General features: G+C 36.4%; 3 protein-coding genes across 6 annotated transcripts in view; 2 read left to right on the top strand and 1 right to left on the bottom strand.

Annotated features, from left to right (window-relative positions):
* The window catches only part of LOC113050355 (beta-1,4 N-acetylgalactosaminyltransferase 1-like), a 40,777-nt gene extending 39,798 nt beyond the window's left edge, over positions 1 to 979 (bottom strand). For both annotated transcript variants that reach the window (XM_026213241.1, XM_026213242.1), the window contains exon 1: positions 376 to 979. The gene's annotated coding sequence lies outside the window, so the exon portion shown is untranslated. The remainder of the gene's footprint in view (positions 1 to 375) is intronic.
* A 2,377-nt stretch (positions 980 to 3,356) lies between these two features.
* Positions 3,357 to 16,001, top strand: LOC113050352 (protein OS-9-like). Of its 2 annotated transcripts, XM_026213234.1 has the most exons (15): positions 3,357 to 3,559; positions 3,949 to 4,125; positions 4,298 to 4,361; positions 4,616 to 4,692; positions 5,986 to 6,084; positions 8,263 to 8,464; positions 9,221 to 9,382; positions 10,521 to 10,630; positions 10,762 to 10,804; positions 10,931 to 11,022; positions 11,261 to 11,506; positions 11,593 to 11,827; positions 12,526 to 12,744; positions 13,395 to 13,504; positions 14,474 to 16,001. In XM_026213234.1, the coding sequence occupies exons 1-15, from the start codon at positions 3,410 to 3,412 to the stop codon at positions 14,609 to 14,611; spliced, it is 2,124 nt and encodes a 707-aa protein (XP_026069019.1). In that variant the 5' UTR covers positions 3,357 to 3,409; the 3' UTR covers positions 14,612 to 16,001. The 2 variants fall into 2 exon arrangements, with proteins under 2 accessions (XP_026069019.1, XP_026069020.1); XM_026213235.1 differs by lacking the exon at positions 12,526 to 12,744.
* Positions 16,002 to 16,444: 443 nt separating this feature from the next.
* LOC113050353 (glycoprotein-N-acetylgalactosamine 3-beta-galactosyltransferase 1-B-like) lies at positions 16,445 to 22,498 on the top strand. Of its 2 annotated transcripts, none has more exons than XM_026213237.1 (4): positions 16,445 to 17,002; positions 17,732 to 17,959; positions 19,191 to 19,855; positions 21,944 to 22,498. In XM_026213237.1, the coding sequence occupies exons 2-4, from the start codon at positions 17,740 to 17,742 to the stop codon at positions 22,199 to 22,201; spliced, it is 1,143 nt and encodes a 380-aa protein (XP_026069022.1). In that variant the 5' UTR covers positions 16,445 to 17,002; positions 17,732 to 17,739; the 3' UTR covers positions 22,202 to 22,498. The 2 variants fall into 2 exon arrangements, with proteins under 2 accessions (XP_026069022.1, XP_026069021.1); XM_026213236.1 differs by having other exon boundaries at positions 16,447 to 17,002; positions 17,702 to 17,959.
* The last annotated feature ends 1,136 nt before the right edge of the window (positions 22,499 to 23,634 follow it).

Below are 23,634 nucleotides of genomic sequence, written 5' to 3'. Positions count from 1 at the left end.
GGGACTTGATAATTGGCGATCATTGCCACTGTTTAATGCCCATTCTGCCGCCTGTACACCAATACAGAGAGAGATACCGAAGCCCCTTGGCCTGTTGTCGCCATATGTCTCATCATGCACAGAACATTCCATTAGGCAATGCAGAGCTATAACACCATTAGAAATGTTGCCTATCTCAGAAACCGAAACCCTTCTATTCTATTCAAATACCATAGAGTGAGTGGCGATCAATTTATTTTGCGGTGCATATTTAATCATATTCACTCAATCGTGCAGCGAAAACAAACAAATATGCCGTAAATGACTGATGAAAAAATGATATCAGTGCCAATAACAGGGTAGATGGACAACCAGACACGTTCAAATAAATCTTACCTGTAATGTCGCCACCAAGAGGGATCTCGTACCCTTAAAACACCCCCTACGCGATGGCCATGTGAATGAATATAGCCGATTAATGAAGAAAATCCGATTGCATGGCATCCACCTCTGAGACAGAATGGAGGAGAGAGGAGAGGAGTCGGGCTACCCCCTCTGTGAATAGAGATGTAGGGCTGCGGCGCGCTGAAAGGCGAGAGGAGAGAGGAGGAGAGAGTGATGCGGCTGCACAACACGCGCTCACGCCTGCTGCGCATCTATAGTGTTTAGAAATGCTTAATTATCTGAATGGAGATTCATTTTGTTCGAAAATTAACTAGATTTCTCGTACATGTATTTACTCACTGGATATAACTCAATTAAATAAAAAAGTTAGGCCTATTTTGCACACCTTAGAACGTTGGTCAACCAATCAGATTCAAACATTCAGCGGCCCCGTAGTAAAAAGCAACATCATTTATATGATTATGAACATTAATAATAGATAATGCACGCTTTATGGACAGACATCATTTTAAGAGAGGCCAGGTGAAATTTCATGATAGCAATAATAATAATACTAATTATAAAAAAAAAATCTTGTCGTGTGACATGTGACCAGTGGCGTAGCAAGCTTTTCAAAAGTGTGGGGGATGGATGTGGTTTGTTTAAAAACAATAAAAATGATGAATACATTGACAGAGGGGTACAAAATGCAGGGCTTGAAGTTCTTGCAGCGTTGGCTGGGAAAAAATAACCCTACATTAAAAAAAATATATATAACATAAAAGGGGAGAAAAAAAACGCCCACACAAAGCTATTTCTCTGGTGGTATAAATAATGTAACAATTTACTGTTTTTAAACATTAAAATAATATACACTTTTCTTTCATAGTTCTTCAACAGGAATGCAAACAAGCTGCTGAACAATATCCCAATAATAGCAATTAGTATTAGTCTAAAAAAAGAAATATAATACCGAAAACACTTGACATGTCAACAAAACGATAACAGAACATCTTCTCAAACACATATCAAGCTTATTTTAAAAAACTCGAAAGCATAAACACTCATTCAAAGTACCTGGAAAAGGGAGACGTAAATAACCATAACCATAAGTTCCCGCCTCCTCAGCACGAGCTGACCGATAACACGCCAAGAGAGGCGGGACTTAAGGCAGAACAGCCAATCATCAGCCGGTCACACTCAAAGCCGGTGTCAAGTTTGAGAGGGAGGGGGGAGGAGGCAGCCGCGGCGACTGTAGTAAGGCGTTTGTGCAAAACTGCTGAAAAACTGCAAAAAACGTGCGGGTGTCGAACGCTCTCGCCGGGAAAAGTGTGGGTGTTAAAACCCCCACATCCCCCACGGGTGCGACGCCCTGCTTGTGATGCCTCTTTAATGAGAAGAGCTATATGTTCTCATCCGAAATACCATGTTTGTTTCAGATGAAATCGAAGTGTTTTAGCTACTCAGCTAATGATTTTGAAACTTCTTTCTGCATGAAAATACTTCTTGCATTCCTCATAGTAAAATTTATGATTTATTTAAACATTCTATAAATAAAATTAAACAGTTAATACAGTCATCAAAAATACAAATAAAAAACAAGCCAGTAAAACAAAGGAACAGACAAAATGAAAATAGATGCACCATGTTTAAATTTGTGCGAGATAATTTGTGTATGTCAAATGATTTAGCAAACAAGATATCTGCATATGATGCAGTTGTCTTGCATCTAATGAGGAAGCATCAACTAGTTTTGATTCAGTTCAATTTAATTCACATTATTTGTATAGTGCTTCCCCATGTAGAGCTCAAAGTGTATGTCCCGTCTCACACTTGTTGCCTGGGATGTTTTCAGCTCAAGGTAACCCACCGCTGCATCAGAGCTGTGGCACCCTTGGAAAACTCCTCCTTGCCTGTTTCAATCTTGCATCCCATTGCCTCTGACCTCCAGAAGGTAGGTAGTCACAAAAGATGCCTTCATCTCGAGTTAGAGAGCAGAGCTCTGTACGAGGGCAGCCTGGCTTTAGGCTCCTGGTCAAACTTGGAGCAACACTTAAGGCTCCAGGAGAATAAAGATTACATCCAAGACAGTTCAAATATTCTGGTCTGTCTTCGGCTGCGCAGAGGTGGACCTCTTCTTCTCAGAAGGCAACTTACACTGCCAAATGTATTTTTCAAAACAGCGAGATGCCCCTTCTTGGGTCATCAGACGAATCAGGGAAGTCAGATGCTCTGTTCTCCTGGTGGCTCCACCCTGGAGGAATCAGACGTGGTTCCCCGAGTTGATTCAGCTGCTATCGACAGCACGCTGGCCGATACCACTGAGGAAAGGCATTCTCTCGCAAGCGAAGAGCATGATTTGGCATCTCCAGCCAGAGCTGTGGAGCCTTCAAGTTGATCCAAAATAGACTTTTTATCTAAAATGCACTTTTTGAACAAGAAAGTTTGAAAACACTGAAGAATTGAAATTTCAAGCAAAATGATGATTGGTGAAATCTCAAAGTTGCGTGAATGTCATCTTGCTTTCTGGTTTGTTTACTTTTGCAGAGATTTACATTCATTATTTTTCTCTATTGACCACAATGAAAATCGAGCAAATAAGGAGTTTATTGAGACATTAAGTCATAGTTAATGGTTTGTTAATAGCAAACAATAGTAAAAGATTTAGACCTTAAAATAAAGTGTGACACTAATATATTGTCAGTTTATTTCTCTCATAGATTCTTTTGGTTCCTTTAACCAGAAAATGTTGCGAACACAATGTAGGTATTTTCAAATTAACCACAGCGACCCCATGAGTCCGATGCATTACATTACTATGCAAATACTCGCAAAAACAGGTCCAATAGAAGTCTTTTTCGTGGATGATGGGTGGCTATTACCGCACGTGAACCAATCAATACACGCTCTAAACTTGACTGACGTTGAAAATGTCCAATCACGTGTCGGCTTTGTACAACGTTGTCCAATCCACGTTCTTTGGCGCACTTTGACATGCACAAATAGCAAATCATTTGCCAAGGCTAGTTTGCGATATGAGAGAACTATGGCTTCCTCCTTGATTAAGTGGTTAAGAGGATTATATGTTTTTTTCTTAACATGTCTCCTATCCGTCTTTGCTTTTTTGAATTTAGAAGAATTAAATGAAATGAAATATGGGATACAGATTCTGCCCGATCCAGTTATTATGGGACAGGTAAGGTTGTTTTGGCCAGGGATACAGTTAGCTAGGCATGTTTATTTGCTACAGACAGCTGTTAGCTTTACCAAGAGCTTGACTTATCAGACATTAAAACAGTTTGACTAGATGACATCGTTTCATACTACGTTAAGTGTCTGCTTGTGCAATGCAGAATAACTCGTGAAGTAACGAGTGGGGAAATAGCTATGTGTCAAAAAAAAAAAAAAAAAAAAATAGACTGTGCCTCCACAGGTAACTTACTGTGATTTTGCATGTTTATAACGATATGAAGTTCGGTAAAAAAATAAAAACAGCACAGTGGTGGTATCGACTCACTTTCCTGGTTCTCTTTTTCTAATTCATTTTCTCTGTTTCCGTCACCTTCTTTCTGTTCCTGTTTTTAGATGGAAGATGTGATGGTGGTCTCTAACAAATATAAGCAGCTGTATGAGTGTCGTTTGCCAGCTCAGGCAGTGCGTTTCCATCAGGACCCGGTGTCAGAACCTGAAGTTCAAGGCTACAGTGGGCCGGGGGTCCCTGATCTCCTCAAGCCCATGCAAACTGAACCATGCCTTGTTAAGGTTGACATCACTTGTTCTATGTCACAGTGGCTTACACACATAGGAATATACACATACTGAATAAACACAACCACTTGTACTGGCAAAATTACATTTGGAGTAGCCATGATTGTGTGGATTATAAAATTATTGCCATTTGACATACGACATGTTTATTTTGTTCTGCTTTTAGACCAAAGACTGGTGGACTTATGAGTTCTGCTATGGCCAGCACATCAGGCAATACCACTTAGAAGGTGTGTTAATTCATCAATGTCATGTGTCATTATTAAAAGTGATGTCTAAAGTATGTTTTTCCATGTCTAATGGGGTTGTAGTATATTGGTGTTGAGCCTGGTATATCTTTGGTATTTTAATGGGGGAAAAAAGGACATTTTGGAGTTAAGGTTTTTCAGGATTATGTATAGTCTTTAATGTGTATTTGCACTAATCATGTTTTTTTTTTTGTTTTTTTGTTTTTTACATATGTATATATTCCATGTCTTGAAAGATTCTGAGATCAAGGGAGTTGTGCTCTTTTTGGGATATTATGATTCAGAGTTTGACTGGACCAATGAAACTGCCAAGGTAAGGACAAAAGTTAATGTGTTTAAGTTTAATGTATTTATGTGTGTATGTATGTATTGCAATTTGAGTTATTTATTTAACCATTTAATAGTTTGGGAAATTGGAGGAATTAGACATTCTGATATTACCAACAATTTTTCATTTATACCTGATTGCCAATATTAGTAATACAGGGGGCAATATTATGAATATTATGAACACTGTACCACATCTCCAGACGTATAGCATACTATTTGTAGTTACTTTCTTTATATTTCTGTATTTGATAACATATACAGATAGACTACCGGTCAAAAGTTTGGGATCAGAACGATATTTAATGTTTATTACAGGAGTTTCTTATACTCAAGGCTGCATTTACTTAATCAAGAAAATAGAAAATACAAAAAAATAATATTGTGAAATATTACTATTGTGTAAAATATTGTTTTTCTGTTTTAATATATATTCAAATCTAATGTATCCCTGTGATTCAAAGCTGAATTATCAGTCTTCAGTGTCCCATGATCCAGAAATCATTTTTATATGCTGATTTAATATCAGGGCTAGAAACTAGTGTTACATAATATTTTTTGGAATCTGTAAAAAATAATTTCAGGATTCTTTGATTAAAAAGTTAATCAGAAGAGCAATTTTTTAAAATAGAAATTTCTAACTTTTCTAACAATATGCAATACAGTTCAAAATTCGGGGTCAATACATTTTAATTTTTATTTCTTTTAAGAAATTAAAATTTGCATTCATCAAATGATGTGTTAAATTTTTAGGAAGTGATGGCAAAGACATATATTGTTAGAAAAGATTTATATTTTGAATAAATGCTGTTCTTTTTTAACTTTTTATTCATCAAAGAATCCTGAAAAAAGTATCGCAGTTTCCGAAAAAATATTTTGCAGCACAGCTGTTGCCATCTTTGATCATTCTAATAATAAATCAGCATATAATAATGATTTCTGGAGGATCATATGACACTTTATACTGGAATAATGGCTGATGGAAATTCAGGGTTGCATCGCAGAAATAAATTATTCTTTAAAGGATATTAATATAGAAACCTTTTATTTAATTTTATAATAACATTTTGCAACATTACTGTTTTTGTTTTGTATTTTTGATCAAATAAATGCAACCTTGATGGTCATCAGAGACTTCATTTTAAAAAAAAACATGACAAGTCTTACTGATCCCAAACTTCTGAATGGCAGTGTGTATGTATGTGTGTGTATATATTTATGTGTGTGTGTATGTATGTGTGTTTGTGTATATATAAAATATGTATTTTATATTTTTTAGGCATCTAAGCAGCATAAGCTGAAGAGATATCATAGTCAGTCATATGTCAATGGCTCTAAATGTGACTTGAACGGGAATCCCAGACAGACAGAAGTCAGAGTAAGATTGCACACACTCACAGATGTTCACCAGTGTTATAAAGTTATAAAGTGTTATAAAGAAAATGTACTATTAAAGTCAAACTGACAGCACAGTACATAACTAAATGTATGTGGGCACGTGTGGGGATGATAAAAAAGTAATAGTAATTTTACATTGTTATGAAAAAAATATCAATTTCAAAGAATCAGAATGTATCACAGTTTCACATGTATCAACTGTTTTCAACATGAATGATAACTGGAAAAGTTTCTTGAGTGCTAAATCTTATTAGAATGATTTCTGAAGGATCATGTGACACTGAAGACTATTGGCTGCTGAAAATTCAGCTTTGCGATCTCTGGAATAATTTACGTTTTAAAATAGCAAAAGAGTTGTATTAAAATGTAATAATATTTCACAATATTTGTAAAATATTGCATTCTTGGTGAGCATATCAGACCTCTTTCAAAAACATTTAAAAAATCTTACCAACCCCAAACTTTTGATCTGTAGTTTACAAGAACATACTTTACATTGTGAGCATGAATTAGAGCAAACCACTGCAGTCATTTTCCAACATCTAGGGACCTTTTTCACATTTAACAGGTTTGTCAGCAGCAGGAAGTCATCATAGTTGGGTAAACTTTTATAGTGGGGAATGGGAGACTAAATGAATATTTGTTCCCATTCCCACTCACGTAGCAAAAGAACAACTTCACGATATGTTTTCACAACTTTCAAAAAGAGGAGGAAAAAATAGAGAGAGACTAATAACAGCATTAAGAAGAGAAATGTCAATGTCAAATTTACCTTCACTAACCTAGATTCTGTGAACCTCGTAGCAGCAGGAACTAGATTTTTCTTGTAATTTGATGCAATGGCAATTATATAAAAAAATAAAGTGATATAAATGTACATACAATTGAATTTTTTTAAACAAAATTTTAAAATTAAACTTTAAGTATATAAACTTTATACATATTTAGTTTTTATTTATTTATTTCATTTAGTCATTCAGCAGACGTTTTTATCCAGTGACTTTCAAATGATGACAACGAAAGCGATCAAAATCAACAAAACAGCAAAGATACACAAGCGCTATAACAAGTCTTAGTAATCTTAACGCAGTACACATAGCAAGTTTTTTTTTTATCGTATAATAAAAAGAAAATCGATAAAATAGAAAAAGAATAGAGCAATCTAGTTTTAGAGGCCTTTTTTTTTGCTTTTGTTAATTGTCTAATAAATAAAGAGAAAACCAATAGAATACAAAAAGATAGTAGTTTTTGTATGAAAACAAGCAGTTAGTAAATGAATAGTGCAAATCTAATGTTTTTATTTTATTTTACTTTTTTTAATTATTATTATTATTATTATTATAATAATAATAATTATTATTATTATAATTATTAGTGATGCACCGATCATGATTTTTCATGGCCGATACCAATATTTTTACAAGCAAACTTAAATTTTCTTTAATAAACAAACAAGAAAGAAGGAAAGTATACATAAACAAGATGTTTATTTGGTATTTAATAGGACAAACTGGCTTTTGGCTATTGAAAACAACAACCATAACCATCTGAAATTAACCGCAGTAACTGCGCAGTAAGTAGCCTACATTCAATACAAAAATTGATGCTATAGACATCAGCATTTAGCTTTTGTTTTTGAATTGGGTTGAAACTATATAAAACTGGCCTTAAATGAAAAGTTTAACTGTAACCATGTGAAATTAAAGGCAATAACTGCATAGTTCTACAATCCTAACAACACAATCAACACACATTCAATAAGATATTTCTTAATCAGCATTCAGTATTCGTTTTAGTTTTTACATTTGGTAAAAAAAAAAAAAAAGTTCTTCACCAGTGAAACTAAATAAAAGTATGCTATATAGACAGTTTCAACAGCAACAACATAAACAAACGTTACTGCGCGTGTGGCCCTACCTTAACTTCCGGTAGACTTCCAAATAGAATCAATAACAACAGCCAAGTCCCTCTAGAGTAGTTTATTTATTTATGTATTTATTTATTTATTGATAACAAACAATATGTTTGCTGTGTAAATCAGGCGACCTTAATGAAAATGCAAATTTTGGGGGGAATGAGTTATTTTTCATGAGTTAGTGATATTGATAATCTAAATGTGTTTTTTCTTGCTTTTTTTTTTTTTCTTTCCCTTCAACAGTTTGTGTGCGAAGAGGGCTCTAGTGACTATATCACAAGGGTAGATGAACCTCAGTCCTGTCGCTATGTCTTAACAGTACACACCTCTCGCACATGCCAGCATCCCCTCCTGCGCCCACCTTCCACTGCCAAACCACAAGGCATTGTGTGCCAACCTGCTCTCAGTGCCCAGCAGTATATGGACTATGTCAAGGCTCAAGTTTGTAAGTACGAGAGGTTCTGTTTTTTCCCTCCATCAGGGCCTTGTCATTTAATTGAACATATTGGGCAATATATTAAATGCATCTAATATGTTTCCAGTGACTTTGTGATAAATTAAGCAGCACTGTCAATGTTGCAATAAGTTTAATTTGCTTTTATGTGGTCATCAAGAGCATGCCTTTCGACTGCTTTCACAATCCTTCATTGTTGTGTTATGCAATTGTTACATTAAGACTTGGTGGAAAATGGTATTAAGATTCATTTGTGTGATTCAGTTGAAACCCTCTATTTCATTTAAATTGACTTTTTCATATTTGGGCATATGTGTGTGTAGGTAAATCTTTTTTAAATGAACAGTAAATCATATTTATGTATTTCATGAAAAAATATTTATTGATTTTACCACATTTTGACTGTTGTGCTTTTTGCATTAAACATCTTTGACTACTTTTAGTTGAAGTAATGGAAAGAACACCCTTTAAATATTAACATTTATTGAATATATTAGAAGGATAAAAGGAGACCTTCAGAAGCTTAATCAGACTTCTGGAGTCGTCAGATTTTGAGGCATGATTTTTTTTCTTTCGACTCATTACACTATTCATTCATAATGTCCCCACTGCGCAAGTCTAGTCCTGTTAGATGATCTCTCCAGAAATGCAATCAACCTACATTTAATCTAACTCTAATTGAAGCATTATTTTAGGCTCCTTGGCATCTCTCTTTGTAGCAATCATTCCCTCTTTCTCTGTACTCAGCTGACACTAAACGTAAAGTGGAGCAGATCTCGGAGGAGCTCAAGAACCTGGATGAAATTCTGTCCAAGGATGACAAGAACAAGGGATTGCAGGACGACAAAACGGATGAGGACCCTGCGGTCCATTCAGATGATCCTCCACTTTCAGAGTCAGAAACAAAAGGTTAGCAAGCATGCAACGATTTTATTTGTTTATACTTTTTTGATAAGGCTAATTTGATTTAGACCATCCACAACACCTTTTCAACTACAGTCTCTCTGAATCCCTCACCTAAATCATGCAGTTGCAAATGAATACATTGGGTGGTGCTGTGTAAATGGGACATTGATGTGGTGAAAGGTGACCCCGGCCAAACGTAGAACAGGCACACAAAATGCAAATATGTTACACATCACGGAAGTGGGATTCAAATTACTAACAACTTGTTCAGGTTGTACAGAGTCGATTGTTTATTTTGTGAGACAATAACTTTATCGGAGTGTCTTGGCAGTTTCTATTTACACACACTCCTTCTATCAACGTGAGTTTCGGCTAGTCAAAATTACAAAAAAACAGCTGAAAAACGATAGCTTCAGTGGCGCAGATGGTAAAACGTGCGTCATACTCATTTTTAAATGATTGACCCAGTCTCAAATCCTTTTCAAATTTCAAATCACATCAGAAAAGCATTTATTTTCAATGAAAACTAAGGAAATAATCAAAAAGTTGAAAATAAAGTATCGGTTAGGGTAGGTTTAGGGAGGGGTTTATTGTCCCAGTAAGGTGGCATCCATTTAATAATTTTAATTAAAATTCACACACCGAGTTATTATTGCATATTGTTTTATAATGTACTACAATATTGAGGTGCAGATAGTTACCACTATTTGCAATAAGTAGTATAAATAGCAGAAAATCCTGCTATTTTATCATAGTGTAAATAGAATCTATATTTACACATAGTGTAAATACCATCTAATTGCTATTTGCACTTAGTGTAAATAGCCTCTATCGCAAATGCCTTACTTCATTTATAGCGCACTTTCAGCTTTACAACTGCAATTACGCTCTGTATGAAAGGCAATAGTGGAAATGGTATAATAGGGGCACTTTTACAAACATTACTGTTCATTTATATTACACAGATTTTCTCCCGGTTAGTCCTTTTGTTTTTGTTTTTTTATTCTTCTCTCTCTCTCTCTCACTCTCTCTCTCTCTCTCTCTCTCTCTTTTTTAGCTTTCTCTTTTTTGTTTTGTTAGCAGCTTCTGTACAGCATTCAAACAGTACAGTGTTTATGTGTGCATTTTTATGTGTTAACAGAGGATGAAGTAGCTGAGGGGAACCTAGTGAAGGAAGAACCAGAGGACAAGGACTTCTGGGAGGGAGTTACCAAACCAGCAAGCACAGAGTCAAGCACGCCTGACTCCGAGGTACAGCGGTGTTTAAAGCAAATCTTCAGTCTATAATATAAACCATATACTCTTTCTATTACCTTTACGCTTGTTTTATGAACCTTTTGAGGGGGCACTGATCATTAATGTGAACTACAACTGTCTTACAGAACCCTCAGGAGCCTCAGGATAACCAATTAGATGAAAATGACAGTAAGACAGTTATTCAAAGTTTAAATGCACTTTGTGTAAATGATTTGCAGCAAACCAAAAATGCTGCATCAATCAAGTTTTTCTTAAATAAAAGCAGTGCACCTTCATATTTCTTTTTCTCTTTAGTAATTGGAGAGGAAAATTTTAATTTTAAAATCATCACAGACCCTGCAGACCTCATGAAATTTGTACAACATCTCAGAGAGAGCAACCAAAAAGTAAGTATTTTTGAATTCTGGATACAGGCTTTGACAGAGGCTGATTTATCAGTCAACGTGTATCCTTCTGGAAAATATTGGCCAGTAACTGTGGAAAATAACTAGGCAAAAATCACCTATGACTATTGCATGACCGGTGTCTTGCAGTTTTTCCAAATTTACTTCCATAAAGTAAAAAGCCACTCACCCATAAAAACCATGTATTGATCAACCATTAATTTCTGTGCTCTATGTTCAGAACAGGAAAGCTGAGCTGGAAAAAGAGCTCCAGCAGTCATCTCAGAAGAGAGAGGAAGAGGAAGAGGAGCAGGACGAAGAGAAAAGAGAGGAGAGTGCAGCAGAAAGGGAGGTAGAGGAAGGGGACGAGGATGAAAAATTGCTGCAGGAGTTTGAGGATGAGATGGCAGATCTGTCCCTTCCCTCCTCCAAGATAGATGAGATAAAAGAAGAGATGCAGAAAGAGTTTGACAACATCATAGAGGAAGTATGAGTTACTACTGTTAAAGCCTGTTATACCAATCAGCCAAAAGCTTTGGCATTGAATATACTCTATCTGTTTTTATCTCCCAGGCTAAGCAGGAGTTAGAGAATGAAGGTCTTAAGGGCGAGTTTGATCGCTCTCAGGCTACGCAAACTTTAGAGAACACACTGGGCAAACTTCTGGACCGTCTTGAAGACAAGACTGGACATGAGAGTCAACCAGAAACCGAAAAAAATACAGAAATGCATAAAAGCACACACACAGAGCATAAGGCAGAGGGAGGGCCTTCTGCTGGCAGCCCGAACCTGGTTCCCAAAACTCCAGGTAAATATACAGAATGGATCCTGAGTGAACAGGTGCATGAACGATCTGATGGTAGAATAGATGGCCACCCAGGAATTCATAGAACCTGCTTTTGGGCATATTGTACTATACACACACACATATATGTATTGTATATTGTCTGTAAATTTGTATTATTTCTAAAATGGATATGGATGTAGATGCATTATACAGTGGCCTCAAAACAATAATCTGCAAACAAATGAAGCTAGTCCTTTTCTTCCTCCTGTGATGAAAAAGCTATTACTCCAATCATGGAGTCACATGATCCTTCAGAAATTATTCTAATATGCTGATTTGGTTCTCAAGAAATATTCCTTATTCTCAATGTTTAAAAAAAATCTGGATTATAGATTTAATAGAAAGTTCAATACAACAGCATATATTTGAAATAGAAATATTTGTTAAATTAATTTAATGCCAAAAAAAAATTACTGACCCCAACCTTTTGAATGCTTGCAACTTATAATCAACAAACTATGGTCCAAATACTTTGTGGGGCCACTGTATACTTTATCAGTAAACTAAATCATTGTCACCACTAATACTACACAGTATCATTCTGTTGTGCAATTGATGTTTTTGGAGAGAGACTATATTACATAAAATAGGGAGGGGGGGGGGGATTTTCCACCATACCCGGGGTAACCTCCCCTTCCCTCTGTCTCTCATCACCCAAGCCCAAGCGGGCAGCAGTGGCGATCAGGTAAAAGTCAGGGTGACTAAGTATAAGTTGGGCGGAGGTGTGGCTGCAGGAGCTGTTACCGGGGGCAACGATGATGATGGTGATGGTGAGGGGGGTGTGAAGGTGAAGGAACTGGGCGAGGGCGACCCCCAGTGGCAGCAGATTCAGGAAGTGGTCAAAGAGCAGCTAGAGAGAGCCGGCATCAAGGCCGAAGGTAGGCCGGAACACCCGAACGCACACACCTAAAATATTCTTATTTCCCTGTGTGTGTCTTTGTGAGTGGAGCAAAGACTTTATCCATCATCCTGAAATCTGAAATTATTCTTCTGACTGGGGCTGGGCTTTGCTCTCAGTAACTTATTTCCTCAAATAAGCACAACTTTTCTTCTCTTTGACACTTCCACTAAGGCACATCTAAACTTCATGATCCTCTTAGATTCCAGTAGTTTTGTTTTTCCCCTTGATGCTGGCTTATGCATGGCTACAGAGAAAGGAGGAGGATGTCCTTTTCTGTCTTAAGAATGGCTTTGAAAGAAGAAAACATTATAGGTTTCGTGTACGCTCACATTTGTCAGTAGAGGGTGGTTGCTGTTGCTCCTGTTTTTCTGGTTTTGGAGTAGAGTTGATGTTTAGGCTGATAGAATGAGAAAAATTTGGAGTATGACAATACTTCATGTGTCTTTCCTATATTCCATAGCCTTCATTACCATCTCTGCATGCATCATTTCTGTCTCTACTTATTTCTTTTATCAACTGTGCGTATAGGAATGATAAATAATAATTTTGTTATTCGTTAAACTATAACCGTATAATTGTTTACGTTAACATAGATGATGACTAATGAATTTTGGGCCTGTTTTTCAGGAAAGATTGAGGTGAAGATTTTAACCCGTAAAACAGCAGAGGAAGAAGGAGACCAGTGGCTTACTGAGGAGGATACAAAATCATTTAGAGAACTCCTCATCAACCTTCTGGTATGACTCTATACACACAATTATACAAGTGATCACCTGAGATGTATAAAAGGCAACACGTACCTGCAAGTTCACTAAAGGGGTCATACAAAATCAAAAGGTCTCATTGCACAATAAAAAGTGTAACATGCGCACATTTACCCATCAATGAGACCTGTTCAGTATTCCGGTGAACTGAAACCCACCTAGTCACAGTGAGGTACTAAAAAAGAAAGCATCATTTATATATTATTTATCATTTGGTCACATTTGTGACATTTTGGTCAAATTTCAAGGGAATAAGGTCCATTGTAAAAGTGTGGCAATGCATGAAGCTCACACAGAAGTCACTTTCAAACAGAGCAGCTTTCTATTTGCTGATGTGGCAAATTCATGGAATTGTTTTCACCTTTACGCACAACACCCATTTTTGCAGGAATGTGGCCTGTAAAATTTTACCAAACAATGGTAGATGAGACCACACCTTAACAGCAAATAATAAGCGTAAAATGTGGGAAAGTTGGTCGAACATTGTGTTGCTAGACAAGTGTAGCACCTGAAACTTCTTTTAATTTATTTTTTTTTTCTTATGAGGAATCCCAATATTACAAACTGCAGATTTCAGCGTGGATTGTTGTGTGAACAATGTAATGCTTGCCTTGTACAGAATGTTATACTGGACTAAACTGAAATCCCATTGTCCACAAGCAAATATTAGCAGAAGGCCTTTTAAAAGCAAATATTAAAGGCAAAGAAGGAAACATTTTCTAGGCAGAGAAAGACCGGGAAAGAGAGAACTATTTTAGCTGCACAATTTTGAGTTTAATTAATAAATGTAAAAAAAAAAAAAAAAAAAAAGCATGATGTGAATCCTTTAATATAAATGCACCTTACACATTTCAGTGTCGGTTAAGGAAAAAGGTATTTTTCATGCTTTGTTTCTTACATTCTGCAGGAAAATAAATTGGTGTTTACTCTTTTTGTGTGTAGACGGGAGGTACAGAAGAAGTATATAAAGAGCAGAAGAGACAGCAAGAGTTGGAGAATAACTACAAATTTGTCTGGGGAGAAAAACCGGAAGAGAGCCAGTCCACAGGAAACGGTGATTCTGATGAAACGGACTTTTGAGCCTCTCTTCTCTTCTCTCAAGCACTGTTAACCTGAAGAAGGGCATCCAGCGTTCTCTGAACTATAAACTGCCTGGTCATCACATGCATCAAAACCAAACTTCTCTCTTAGACCGTTTAAGTTCACATGACTGAATGAGCATCTGTGAGTGGTTTATATTCTTGCCTGATTTCAATCCTGGATGGGCTTGTGTTTTTCTTTTTTGTTGTGCTTTTTGTCTGTGTGAGACACAGACCATTCTCCTCTCTCACCTCCAGACAAAACATCAGTTAGTATGCATGTTAAAGTCTTCTTTGCAAGACAGTCTAAACCAACATCTCATCCTTGGACAAACAGTGATTTTGTTTGTCTTGGTTGCTCTTGAAAGTCAGAAAATCTGGATTCAGTACAGTATGGCGGTGGAGCTTGATGCAGATTGACTGAATGACGAGTCACTGTATTGCAAATTGAAGCAGTGTCCTCCCAGTGTTTTCTTCTGGCACTTAATTCATATGTTTTGTTTTCAATAATGTTGGGCACAGGTTCACAACATCTCCTTTCTTCAACAAATCCTGAGCCTGGCCCTGCCCTAAGCAAATAATTCAGTGTATTGCTTCAGTTTTGTCTTAATTTATGTTTTTCATTCAAGGTGCAATTTAGTTTAGAACTTGGGACAAAAACTGTTGCCAAACATTGGGAATCTACTGCATTGAGCCACTGCTTCCATGTTGCCAGCTGACAAGGGCTCAATTTTTTGTAAGTGTTTGGAATGATCATCATACTTTTGTGGATTGTAAATAATGTTGCTACTGCATTTGATTTGTTTGTTGATATTTAAGGCCTAGTTTCGGTTTATAATTTCTAGTGTACACTTGCCCTTTTTGAGAGGAATAGAGTGGATAAAGCTTATGTATGCAATTAAGTAAAGAAAAAAACACCACTGAATACGTCTTTAGGCATCACGTTGTCTCTGTGAGAGCCCATGTGGTTGTTTAAAATTAAAGCAGAAGAAAAAGTCTGACGGAGTCCCACGCGTGTTAGCCAATCAGAGAGCTTGGTGGCGAATCACTGCCAGTTTAGTGCAGAACTACTTGTTTGTCCACATGATGATACGCTGGGGTATTGTCAAGTTTTCATTGCCTCAGACAGATCGCTTACATTAGCTTTAGGTTTTTTGTTTCACCCCAGCAAACACAGAACTTTCCCTTAACATTCGTTTTTGGTTCCCATTTGTTTTTGTTTTGGAACCAGATACTTACGTTCTGGGAACCAAAAATTGTGAGCTGGGCCATGAGATGCACAACTGTAAATTTTTGTACTGATGAAGAAAAGTTTAATCTCAGAAACCTGTTGAAAATGCATTGCAAGTTCTTGTGTGAAAGATTATTGAACAATAAAATGTACAATATGCTGTGGTCTACTATATATATTAGTTAGTTAATAGAGTTTTGCCCTGAAGAGATTACAAATTACAAACTCACATAGTGTCTTCTGAGCATTGCCAAGTTAATATACAATGTGAATAAATCGGGCATAATATAAAATGGCGTATACCATGATATTAACATAACTTACAAAATATACCACTGTTGCTGACAGCTTTAGAAATAATGTTTTTATACAGTTTGATTTAATAAAATAATAATACATTCGTTTACTAAAATTACTTAAGTAAATTATGCTCATTTTATTATAAGGTTGTGGTCATACGCATTTGAGGAAACAGACACGACACGACTTAAACTGTTCCCTTTATTACAAAAGTCGAACAAAATCTTTACAACTCTTGACATGATACTTCTGGCTCCCTTCGCATGTGTTCCACGGTTGGATACATGTGGTCCAATCATAATCCGACGTTCAAATGACAATCTCGTTTAGCCCGAAGATTGACAGTCGATCCATCCAATCAAAATGCCCCTCCGCGAACAGTTGACAGTTGCTCAATCGTTTCGAGAACGGTGTGGTCGAAAAGATTTCATTTTCTTTTCTGATATTAAGTGTCTCAACTTAGTTGGATGAGTGTATGCCACTGTCCAAGAAAAAAAGACTGACAGGGAGGAGCTCTGAATAGGGTCGGCTAATTATAATACTGAACTGAACCGCCCCCATAACTCTCAGCTTGATACTTTTTTTCTGAACACCATTCAGTTAACATAGGCATAGATAGGAAGCACGTTGCAAGTTAGCTTTAAGTGAAACCTAAAATTATCCACCAGCCCAAATTTGCGTGAGGCAGAAAATAGGCCAGACATGATTTAGAAGCAGAATTGACTGATTAGGCTGTCAGATTTCGGATTTAAGTTGGAAACCACAGCTTAACTGTTATGTTCTCCGAGTTGGGCTGAAACGGCCTCAGAGCCGAACCATGCAGTTTTTCTCACTTCAGTTCTGGAGGAAATAAGCTGTATGGTAAGTTTGTGACACCTTGTTACATAAAATAGGCTAAAATATTTCCTGAGGTACTTCTGCTGTAATCATGAAAAAAGTTGCTTATTTTGAAACTTTCTTGTTATCAGAAACAGAAGATATTATTTATAGGTTGAAAATAACCTGCCATTCATTTTTACGTTATGTTCTGTTTTTACGTTATGTTCTTTAATAATAATAAAGAAACGGACGGTGTCGATGATGTATGACGTCTTAACATTTTAGTTTAATATAATTTACTTAGTGTGTTATTTTAAACTGTGTTTTATTTACTTAAATTGTGTTATCTTGCAACCTCGTTAGAAGTTTATTTTATTTATTGATTTATTGAATACACGCTAGTTACCTGACGCCTAATAGTGTTATGTAAACTTAATTTATTTTCCTAAGCAAATATTGTAATTAACCATAAATTTCCAGTGTAGACGTTTGCTGTCATAAGTTGTATCCTGGTGTGATGACGCATGCTGCTCTATCTTAACGTTGTCATTATCCTTCATAAAGACCACACAGCTGATGTCACGCAGACTGTATGCGCCTAACATCGGGCTCATTATCCATTTTCTTTTTTCTTTTATTGTGATCTGAATCTTGAATATGATATGCCTGATGTACACTAATCCTTCTTCTGCTTGATGTAGCCAGGTATTCTTTTTGTCTTTCTGTCTGTGATCTAAATAGTCCCTCTCAGGTGATTGTCTCTACCCATAGAGCTCGTGATGAAAGCTCTCGGTGCACGCTCCGCGTTTTACGTGGGCTTTGTGGTAGGCACGTGCACCCTGTACGTGCTCCTGCGTCAGATTGGATTCACACAGGACTTGGGATCTCCTCAGTCCGAGGTCTACGAGAAAAGCCTAATGGAGATGGTTGAAGAAGAAAACAAGAACTGGAAGAAGGAGAGGTTGGCTCTCTTCAACCTTAATCATCCTCACCATACAGGTAAATACAGTGAAGGAACTAATAAACCTTCACGACTTCTGTGTCTTATGTGGAACCTGAAAGAAGATAGTTAAAATGGCAAAACAGATTCAGTGAATAGTTTGAAATCAAGTCTAACAGGTTTGGAACAACACAAATGAGTAAATGATGGCTGAATCTGATTTCTTCTTCTTCTTTTGTCTTTCATATTCTTTAAGCATATTTGTGTCTATCTGGTTGGGAAAACTTAAATGGCATTGAAATAATAATAAAAAAAACATTACGTGTGCTCTCTTATTTCACCTGTACAAGTTGCTCAACTTGTTTTGCATTGTTTTGTTGGATACCATAATGTGATAATGATAGCCTATTTAATTGCCTGTTACAGACAGTCATGCTCAATTGTTTAGAAATAAGTTGTTTGTCAGGTCTTTTGATCCACAAAGAACAAGTGAATCTGAAATTACTGTAAAAATTACTGTATTTTTGGTCTTTACCAAAAATAAAGACAGTTAGGTGTTAGATGCACAAAGGTGTTAGACAGAAAGTGTCAGATGATGTATAAGGTACTTCGGCTTATTACAACTGAAAAAACTTTTAACTTCTGAATGTGACGTTTTGAATGTGAACCGAGTCATTTGTGTAGTCTTTGAGAAACTCTTTATGAGTATGTGTCTGTCTGTGATTACTCCCTGGAGAAATGGACTTTGCTCTGGAGTTTGGGCTTGCATCTAATGTGTTGACCTTGTTAAAGTTTACAGAAAGATTTTATCTGAAGCTGGTTATCAATAAACTACCCCAGTAGTAATAAACTCTGGACTACCATATGCTGGCTCTAAATTCTCTGAAAAAGTATTAGTCATTTACTCTTTCCTCATCTTCGAAACACAAATGAAGATATTTTTTATGAAACCTAATGGATTTTTGTTACTCCACTGAAAGACAGTACAAAATGTCTTAATGTGTAAATAATATTTTTTTTTACATTTGTGTTCCAAAAGAAGAATTAGTCTTATAGCTTTGCAATGACATTAGGTTGACAAAACGATGAGGAAATGTTTATGTTTGAGTGAACTATCACTTTAAAAGTTTTGTAGTTTGAAAAAGACATTTTAATCTCATAAAAAAAGACCACTATGATTATGCTAATTCCAAATATTCTTGTCTAAATGGTAGCATGTGATTTTTATAAAAAAATTTTTTTGGTCTATATCATTAATTTTTCAGAATAATCACAGTTTGTCTTTTGTAGGTGAGGATAGCACACTGGCTGACACTCTCTTTAAGCATGTACGCATTTTGTGTTGGGTCATGACCAGCCCTAATAACCTTGAGAAGAAAGCACAGCATGTGAAAGCCACATGGAGTCGCCACTGCAACATTGTGGTCTTCATAAGCTCTGTGGACAACCCTGATTTTCCCACTGTCGGCCTAAAGACCAAGGAAGGTCGGGATCAGCTCTACTGGAAAACCATTCGTGCTTTCCACTACGTCATGGAGAAGTACGGGGACGAGGCAGACTGGTTCCTCAAAGCGGATGACGACACTTACGTGATCGTCGACAACCTGCGCTGGATTCTGGCCAGCCACTCTCCAGAGGATCCAGTGTATTTTGGCCGGCGGTTTAAGCCATTCGCAAAACAGGGTTACATGAGTGGTGGCGCAGGTTACGTGCTGAGCAAAGAGGCTCTGAGGAGATTTGTGGAAGGATTTCACACCAAAGTGTGCACTCACTCTAGCTCAGTGGAGGATCTAGCTCTGGGTCAGTGTATGGAGAAGGTTGGAGTTGTGGCAGGAGACTCCAGAGACACCTTACAAAGAGAGACATTCCATCCTTTCGGACCAGAGTCCCATCTCACTGCCACATTTTCTAAGACCTTCTGGTATTGGAAATACTGTTTTTATCCCATTGTGGAGGTGAGTCCGAATTCAGATAGCATCAAAGGCTACAAAACCTCCATTATCAATATCTTAGTTTTTTTGCTTTGAGTATGGTGTATCTTAGTTTATCCATGCATATGGTTTTTGCCTCATTTATATATTTTTAATTAAATTATCAGAATTTGATCTTCCAGTGAAACGACTTCTCCAAGCATTTTGCCAGTTTAAACCCCACCCCTTTTTACAATCAGCTGGAATTTTGTATTCTGATCTGCCTTTGTCCATTCACCAACTGATGTATTGAAGTCCCCGCCCTACATTTTTTTCTTTTCAATAATCTGTTTGGAATGCTACAGTATTTCCCATAGACTTACACTCTATGTGTGGCAGCATTTCCCCTGGGTGAATTATATATGTGTATAATGTAAATCTAAAACATCAAAGAGGCTTATTGAAAGTTCAAATTCATTCTCTGCCAGCAGGAAGCACTTAAGGAGTAGAAAAAATGGTGGTTTCTCCTGTAATGAATGGGTGTATTCAAAGCAGGGCTGTTCTCATAAAGGCTATCTTATCAGGCATTATAGGAAAGATTCAATGAAAATGAAATCGAAATTTTACTGAAGACAATTGGTTACCTTAAAATACATTTAGATACATTTATATTAAAACACCTGTGCCACATTTTGATCTTGAAACTTCAGTGCTCATGTTTTATCAACCAAGTCAAAGCCATTTGGAAAATATATTTGTGGCTGGTCACCACAAATAAATAAATGTATGGAAAACACTGATGCGACATTTAGGCAGTTAAGATATTTGCAAAGGTGAAAAACAGTCTTTACTGTCTGTGTTTGCACTTAGTGCACCATGAACGTGTCAATCTAGCCCTTTACATCCTTTTCAAATAAATGACACACAACATATGCTAAACGCGCTTCAAGTCAAAAGCCATTCATCCCTGTGTCACCAGCCCAAGTCAGCATGAGTTTTTGTTGCAGATCAAAGTCTGCTCAATGCACCCATTACTTTAAGCACTGTTGCCTGGTTGTATTAAAAACAAAACTAATTCATAGCTAAGAGTTTTATAAATGAGAGAAACTTCTGTCATTTGTTATAATAATCGTTGTTTTGATTCAAACCTGTGTGGATTTTTTTTTTTTTTCATTGTTTACTCATACTTAAAGGGTTAGTTCACCCAATAATCAAAATTATGTAATTAATAAAAGGAAAAAGGATGTCATTAATGACTCAGCCTTATGTCGTTCCAAACCAGTAAGACCTCTGTTTATCTTTGGAACACAGTTTAAGATATTTTAGATTTAGTCAGAGAGCTCTGTCCCTCCATTTAAACTGTGTGTACAGTATACTGTCCATGTCCAGAAAGGTAAGAAAAACATCTTCAAAGTAGTCCATGTGACATCAGAGGGTCAGTTAGAATTTTTTGAAGTTAGAACCTTTCTGGACATGGACAGTATACCGTACACACGGTTTCAATGGAGGGACTGAGAGCTCTCAGACTAAATCTAAAATATCTTAAACTGTGTTCCGAATATAAATGGAGGTCTCACTGGTTTGGAACGACATGAGGGTGAGTTATTAATGACATAATTTTGATTATTGGGTGAACTAACCCTTTAATGTCACCAAAATCAAAATATGTTTCTAATTGTCGTTTTCTATTGAACACAAACATGTTTGCATAATATGGGCTCTTTTCCATTCTGTTACACTGAATGGGGACCAATAATTTATTGTTTCAGCAAGGATCTAAAAGCACCATAAAATTAGTTGAATTGAATGGTGATTATATTCCAAGTCTTTTGAGTTGGAGTCTGGAATTGACTTAAATCTAAGTCATTTTTCACTAAATCTTCCAGTTAGTTGTCAACTGTTGCAACTGTATCTTTGAGCCAAAACCAAATCAGTGTGATTTGATGTATTATAATCAGTCTATACGATATATTGTAATTTTATGGAGCTTTTAATTCCTCTTAAAAGATGCAGTCCACTTTCATTGGTAGAGTAAGACGTGGGTTTGGAACCACAGGATGAATACTCAATTACAGGATCTTTCTTCATTCTTATTTATAGAAGAATAAAAAAAATTCTCTCTGTTTCTCTCAGGGCCCACAGTGTTGCTCGGACCTGGCTGTTTCTTTCCACTATGTGAATCCATCAAACATGTACCTGCTGGAATATTACACTTACCACCTGCGTGCCTTTGGTTACAAATACCGCTATCAGCCCGCTGAACCCAATGTCATACAAGACTTCAATGCCCCAGTCCCAGGCAAAGTGGAAATCGGAGACATAGAGGAAAGGCTGGGGGCAAGAGCAAAGGAAGGAGAAAAGAAATCCCCTGAACTCAATGAAAAGCTATAGCAGCTTTTTGCATGGGAATTTAAAATCTTTCAAAATAACTGTTTTTGGAATGGCTTTACATTTTTTGGATAATTTCTTTTTATATTGTGCCACAGAAATGTGTGCATGACACGTTTGTGTGATTTAATGAACTGCTACAACTTGGGAGTGCTCTTTGTTATAAGAGCCAGAGTATGTGGTTCTTGGGGTATGAGTGTAGTAGCCTGCCTTAACAGTATAATAACATTGGATAAAATTTTGGGGCAATAAAGGAAGGCTGCATCTGCATACATTATACTTAGCATTCAGTTTATATATATATATATATATATATATATATATATATATATAGCAATTCTGTGTTTGCTCTGCACTGTGAAATCATGAACACAACGCCATGTATGATTTAACAGCAGTGTCATGAGTAAAAGGGGCCTTGATTCTTCTTTAATTTATTTATTCCATTGAATTTGTGCTGCTGCTCTGATCCTGAAAAATCATCCACTTCCATATGTCCCTGGACCACATTTGTATTGAGCTAAGCCAATAACTGAACAGAGCTGCTTATATCAAAGATCATAGATGAGCAAACATTCAAACTCCAGCAGTGTTTCCTCTACACTGTATACCAAAGTTGAATGTGTACAATTTACTTTGACTAAGATTACTTCCATAGAAAATTAACCAGGATTTAGTCCTTCAAATGACACCAGAACAGCATATTACCCTACTCTGAAAGGGATTAAAGGGATAGTTCAACCAAAAATGAAAGTTTTCATCATTCACTTATCCTCAAGTTGTTCCAAACTTGTATTATTTTCTTTCTACTGTTGAAAAAAATATATATTTTGAAGAATGTGGGTAACCAAACAATTGCAGGTAGCCATTAACTTACACAATATTGAAAAATACTATTGAAGTCAATGGCTACTAGTAATTGTTTGGTTGCACACATTCTTCAAAATATATTTTGTGTTCAACAGAAGAAAGAAATTCATACAGGATTGAAACAACATTAGAAGAGGATGATAAAATTTAAATTTTTGGCTGAACTACCCTATCAAGAAAGTTGAAGGGATAGTGTTGGCTGGCCCAATAGAGAGCCTGGGAAAGAAGTAAAGGTAGATAAGCCTGGAAGGTTTTTTTTAATGTTATTTTTTTTATTCTAATGGGAGTTTGTAGATGAGTGGAATAGTGTAAAATACTGTAATGAAAAGCAGTTTGAGAGTTATTGGGTTTTTCAGTCCACACAATGCTTTATTTAATTGACTGGAGTGCATCTGTGAAGGTTTTTGTTCAAGTGCAGGCATTGTTCAAACGGTCCATTAGAGAATCTTCTGGCACTTGCAAGCATTTTTTCTGTGCACTATATAGTGTGACACTTGGCACAGTTATGAAGGATTTCAAATAAAGTTTATTTGAATGAATGAACTTACTTGAAATGAAAATGTTTG

The sequence above is a fragment of the Carassius auratus genome, chromosome 31 (assembly GCF_003368295.1).
Source record: "Carassius auratus strain Wakin chromosome 31, ASM336829v1, whole genome shotgun sequence".
Taxonomy (NCBI): Eukaryota; Metazoa; Chordata; class Actinopteri; order Cypriniformes; family Cyprinidae; genus Carassius; species Carassius auratus.
This window is presented reverse-complemented; position numbering and strand designations above follow the sequence as displayed.